The sequence below is a fragment of the Colobus angolensis genome, unplaced genomic scaffold (genome assembly GCF_000951035.1).
Source record: "Colobus angolensis palliatus isolate OR3802 unplaced genomic scaffold, Cang.pa_1.0 Scaffold135, whole genome shotgun sequence".
In the NCBI taxonomy this organism is placed as follows: Eukaryota; Metazoa; Chordata; class Mammalia; order Primates; family Cercopithecidae; genus Colobus; species Colobus angolensis.
The window spans coordinates 2274566-2280565 of NW_012114433.1; the positions used below are offsets into that span (position 1 = coordinate 2274566).

The 6000-nt window shown below is 47.9% G+C and overlaps 1 protein-coding gene across 1 annotated transcript in view; it reads right to left on the reverse strand.

The window, feature by feature from the left end:
• PARD6G (par-6 family cell polarity regulator gamma) overlaps nucleotides 1-6000 on the reverse strand; it is a 147201-nt gene that overhangs the window by 40465 nt on the left and 100736 nt on the right. Inside the window, exon 11 of the mRNA XM_011934395.1 lies at nucleotides 5334-5556. Within this exon, the coding sequence (XP_011789785.1) occupies nucleotides 5334-5556 (223 nt within the window). The remainder of the gene's footprint in view (nucleotides 1-5333; nucleotides 5557-6000) is intronic.

A 6000-nucleotide genomic window follows, 5' to 3' on the forward strand; every position in this document is an offset into this window, starting at 1 on the left:
TCTGCAACCTAAATATGCAGACTCAAGTCCAGACCCTCTTATCATGGCCAGTCCATTCTGGTAACTGCTGTTCTTCTTACTTAAATGGGCATAGCAATACAGAGAAGGGCAAAGACAGCTCTTATTTGTCCAAAGGAAAAGCCCATGGCTTTTCACAGTCCCTGGCCAGATGCAGCAGAAGCCTAGCAAATAAAGAAGAAAGGCACTGAAGGCCTAAGGCTGGGTCCTTTTGCCCCCAAATGCCATGCAGTCATCGAGAGAAAGTCCTGATCATCCCAGGAGAATGAAAGCGAAGTCATTCCCGGCCTGTCATCTGAGCCCCAAATGCAGCCTCTCTGCAAGCGGGGCTCTGAACCTGGTATAAGCCAAGAGCCCTTTAGCAATCTGATGATGCTTGGGAACTCCTTTCTCAAAATAACGTTCTCAAAGGCGTAAAATAAAGCACAGGGGGTTATAGAGGAAATTATTTTGAAGACAATTATCAGAAAAGTAAAGCAAATGTGTGGCACATTACTTTTCTTATTCATGCATTAAATAACAATATGTACCACTGTTTTTAAATAGTGATTACTGTCAATGATATTTAGGATATTGGAATGCAACTACCACAGGATATGAAAATATCTGTCATGTCCATTGGTAACAAAGTGACAGGCCCAGCTAATCCCACTGGGCTGTGCTGTGTGCATTCCCAGTGAGGACAGGGAGGCAGCTGAGGATGCCACACTGCTGTGCCCACCTGGGGCCCTCTCAGAGAAGCATAGGAAGTTTCCTATTACTAGGGGAAGAGAGGATTTTTTTTTAAAGTTTTGAACCAGTATGTTTATTAAAAAGTCAAAGTATTCACATATGGAGGATGGCTGAATTTTGGAAATAAAGGCTGGAGATAAACCCCTAAAACCTCATCTAGGCCGGGCGCGGTGGCTCAAGCCTGTAATCCCAGCACTTTGGGAGGCCGAGACGGGCGGATCACGAGGTCAGGAGATCGAGACTATCCTGGCTAAGATGGTGAAACCCCATCTCTACTAAAAAATACAAAAAACTAGCCGGGCGAGGTGGCAGGCGCCTGTAGTCCCAGCTACTGGGGAGGCTGAGGCAGGAGAATGGCGTGAACCCGGGAGGCGGAGCTTGCAGTGAGCTGAGATCCGGCCACTGCACTCCAGCCCGGGCGACAGACCGAGACTCCGTCTCAAAAAAAAAAACAAAACCTCATCTAGGGCCATGGCTCAGATCCAGGGGTCTGCTCATCAGCCCTGGTAAGGCGGACAGTCCCTTCTATTTTTAACAGCTTTATTCCAATATAATTCACATAAACTCCACCCATTTAAAGTGTAGAATTCAATGGTTGTTGGTATTTACACAGATCTCAAGTTCTAGAACATTTCTATCACCCCAGAAAGAAATCCCCTCCCTCCCAATTCTCCCACCTCTCAGCCCCTGGCAACCATGAGTCTATGGATTTGCCTGTTCTGGACTTCTCACATTACAGAGGATTCTTGTCATGTGTGGTAGTTTGTTCTCTAAAATTGACACACTCACCGAATTACTGAGCATGGAACCATTGTTTCTGGGGGAATACAGGGTTAGGTTCCTGTGAGCCTCTGGTCACAACATTCTCATCAATACACAATCCTTGAATAATGAGAATCAACTTCAAAAGTCATCATGCAGTATGGGAACTTCTATGTCTGGCTTCTCTCACTTTTAAACATAAGGTTTCTGAGGTTCATCCATCTGTAGCATGTGTCAGTGCATCTTTTTTTATGGCTCAATAATATTCCACTGCATGACTAGACACACACACACAGGCACGCACTTTGTTGACTAGACACACGCGCATGCACACACTTTGTTGACTAGACACATGTGCATGCACGCACTTTGTTGACTAGACACACACACATGCACGCACTGTTGACTAGACAAACGCGCATGCACACACTTGACTAGACACATGCACATGCACAGAGTTGACCAGACACGCGCGCGCATACACTTTGTTGACTAGACACACGCGCATGCACGCACGCACTTTATCCATTCATCAGCTGATGGACGCGTGGGTCGTTCCGCCTTATGGATATTGTGAATAATGTTGCTATGAACATTCGTGTACTTTTTGTGTGGGTGCATTTTTCCATGTGCTAGTATTTTGCTGAAGGGTTTTTACATCTACATTCATAAAGGAATGCTATTCTGTAGTTTATCACTGTGTCTTTGTATGGTTTGGAGGAAGAGATTATTTTAAGCAACAGATTAATTTTCCTCTTTTTTTGAGACGGAGTTTCGCTCTGTCACCCAGGCTGGAGGGCAGTGGTGCAATCTTGGCTCACTGCAACCTCCGCCTCCTGGGTTCAAGCAATTCTCCTGCCTCAATCCAGTGAGCAGCTGGGACTACAGGCACATGCCACTACATCTGGCTAATTTTTATATTTTTTAGTAGAGATAGGGTTTCACCATGCTGGCCAGGGTTGTCTCGAACTCCTGACCTCAAGTGATCCACCTGCCTCGGCCTCCCAAAGTACTGGGATCATAGGTGTGAGCCACTGCGCTCGGCTGAGAAACAGATTAATTTTTTTAAACATAATTGTGGGTCTATTTCAACATGTATTAGGAGAATGCTGACTTTTCCTCTGTGATCGTAAATTCTCTCTTAAAATATATTTAAATAAAATATGTCCGTGTACAGAAAGTTATTAAGTAAATGATAGAGTGGGTATGGCTGCAGTAGAATCATGAAAATAGCATGACCGTGACTGACCCCTCAACACCCGTGCTGCAGTAAAAAGGCTGTGGGATTGAGTGTTGCCTCTCAGGAGGCCTCAGCTCTGCCCCAAACACACAGATTACTAAACATCCGCACAGATTACTATGCAGGGAGGGTGCCTGACTGTGCACCGGATACAACTGCCCCAACCGCCACCTGGAATGTCGTCATCTTTACAGTCAAATCCACTGAGGACAGTGAGAGGCAGCTCTGATTTTCCCCAGGACAGGACCGAGGGGCCAGTGATGTATACGCAGGACCAGCCAAGGGCTTGTCATCAGCAGATTTCGCTATTAAGCCCTGACAACAACCCCAGAGGCAGTACGGGTGAGGACATTAGAGCTCTGCAGGACAAGGCGTGTGTCTGTGTCACAAAGCCAGGGAGAAGGTGGGGTCTGAGTTCGGGTCTCCCTAGCTCCACACTGTAACATGACAGAGAAAGGCAGGGGCTGCTGGTGACATGCTGACGCTACAACCATGAGACGTAGAAATCCTAAGCCAGCTAGTTAAACTAGGCTACTGTTCCGAGGGCAGAGGAGGAAGGAAAAAGAAATGACGAAGACTGAACACAGGCCCAGCCAGCAAGCTGGAAAGAGGCAGAGCTGTCCAAGCCGCTGCTGGAGGTCAGTACATTCCCACTGGCAACACATAAGCCCACTTTCTGGTCCCACCTCAGCTTTGGTGCATCCCGAGTAGAGGGTGCCAAGACTCCTGGGGACAATTGCCAAAGGGCACAGTGCCTTCTGCCGGCCTTCACCCCAGCTCCACAGTCAGCAGGGCCAAAAGACGTGTTTCCTGCACAACGGGCAACAAAGGCTGTGCGCACATCTGCAGTTTACACCACACCTTCTTCACACCGGTGCTCAACCCACACCATGTGAGCCAATGCTGTGACCTCGGATGGCAGGGGTACAGCCAGGAACATGACGCTCCTGGTCGGGTGGAGACGGACGGCAAACTAGCTCTGGGAGCAATGGACAGAGCACAGAGGAAGCTGAGTGAGAGGACAGGACGACGTGCAGAGGGGAACACGGGCTCATCAGATCAAGCAGCTGAGACCAGGCCTTCCTGAGAAGGCAGCCTGTGAACAGATACAGATACCCAGGCAATGTGAAGGAGTAGAGTTCCAAGTCAGGAGGCAGGGGGCACAGGCCACCATTCCAGGACCAGCAAAGCGGCAGGTGGCTACTGCAGAGGGCAGCATACAGAGGACTGAGGTGTGGCGTCAGGGCTGGAGGCTGTGCAGAACCCTGCAGAGACAGTGAGGGTCCTTGTCCCCCAGCAACCCTGAGGGACTGATGCGGAAGCTGAAGTTCAGCCCGTCCCCCAGGCCACTGTGAGGAAGTGACAGCTGTGTTGACTTCTCAGCACCATCAGCAGGATACCCAGGCCCAGGGAGAACTGCAGATGCAGAGTGTTCTGATCTTGTGCCAGAGAATCTGTCTGAAGTGAGGTCAACGAGTCTCCTGCCGTTCCCTTCATCACCACAAATGGGAATAACAGCCATAGCTAGTAATTACAGAGCAGGGGCGAGGAGCTGGCGGCACGCTGCTCAGCATCACCCTTACAAAAACTGGATGGGGGCTACTATGAGTAGTATCCTCATTTTGCAAAGCAGGACACTGGGGTGAAGGAGGCGGAGGGCCTCATCTGAGAACTCGCCCAGCCTGCCTCCCGCCCAGCACCCTGCTGCTGCTTCCTGTAGTCTCAGCTCAGGTTTTTGCTCAGGCTTTCCTCCGGGAAACCTCTCCTAGCTGTCCCAGAGACTCTGGCAGCAGATCCATGAGGGCAGATAGGGCACACTGCAACCTCACTTTGCAAGAGCCACCACTGGCTGCTTGGCTCCTTGAGGTGGTCAGTGTTCACCACGTGCACTGTGGGGCTGCCCAAAGGAGAGGCAGTCAGTTATAAAAATGCCATTTTCCCAATATCAAGCCTCACCTGCAGGTGCTTCTTTCTTTCAGCATATTATTTTGAAACAACAAGGTTCTCCGAAGTTTGGAGATGGAAAAAAAAAATCTAAATGCAGTTCAGAGATGTGAGCAGTATGAGGTCCCACAGTAAGTCAGCAGCAGGGCACCCCTTCCCTTTCAGCCATTAACCTATGTTAGTAATTTATTTTAACAAAAAATGATATTATTAGTTATGGCGAAACTGGGCCTCAGAGCTAAAAGTTAACCAAAGTTATCATCTAAAGCTAACTCGTTCCCTACTCCCAGCGAGATGATGGAAAGCACACACCAGTAACTCCAAGTTCCATTCTGAGGCCACTGACTCAAGCCTCCTTATCACTGAGTTATTTCACTTCTAGTTAAACGACTGGAAGTATCCATATGATTCTTTCTTCAGTATTTAAAAGTCAGAAGTCAATACCATTTAAGGTAGAAAACACAGTGTAAGTATTTTCAGTATATTAAATTAATGTTGACCAAACACATTTTAATTTCTTTAATCTCCTACTACAGGTTAGAAAACAGACCCAAATGCAATGACAGAAAAAATTGAAAACTATACTTTAAAAATGATTGTTCAACCAGCCCAGGCAGCCACTCAACCACTTCAGTACCTCGTTTCTGGATGAAGACCCTGAGCAGGGGGTTTGCACTGGAAACCGCCTTGCAGAAGTTGTCGTCGTTGTTGATGGGCAGCAGGTCTCCGTGCACATCTGCGTAGCCAATGGTTACATCACTGCTGGAGATGTGGTGGGTGTGCACAACCAGCTTGTAGAAATCCTCAAACTTCCCAGGCTTATGACGGTCCAGAGAGAACCTTCGGAATTCTGCCCCAAACTGCAATGCAAGAGACAGGGGTTGGGGGGGGGGGCATTAATAAACACCAGAGAAGTATCCAGAAACAGGGTGTGGTTAGTATACTTAACAAACACGCATTTATAGTCCACATTTTCTTTAATCAATCATCCACTGATAGGCCCTTAAGTGATTTCATCTTTGCTATTATGAATAGTGCTGGAATGAAGATACAAACGCAGGTATTCTTTTAATATGATTTACTTTCCTTTGGGGAGAAACGCATCGTAAGACTGCTGGATCCAATGGTAACTCTATTTTCAGTTCTGAGGTATCTCATACCGTTTTCTGCAGAGGCAGATGAATTTAAAATGTTGTATTAAAAAAATAAAAGGCCGGGCGCAGTGGCTCAAGCCTGTAATCCCAGCACTTTGGGAGGCCGAGACGGGTGGATCACGAGGTCAGGAGATCGAGACCATCCTGGCT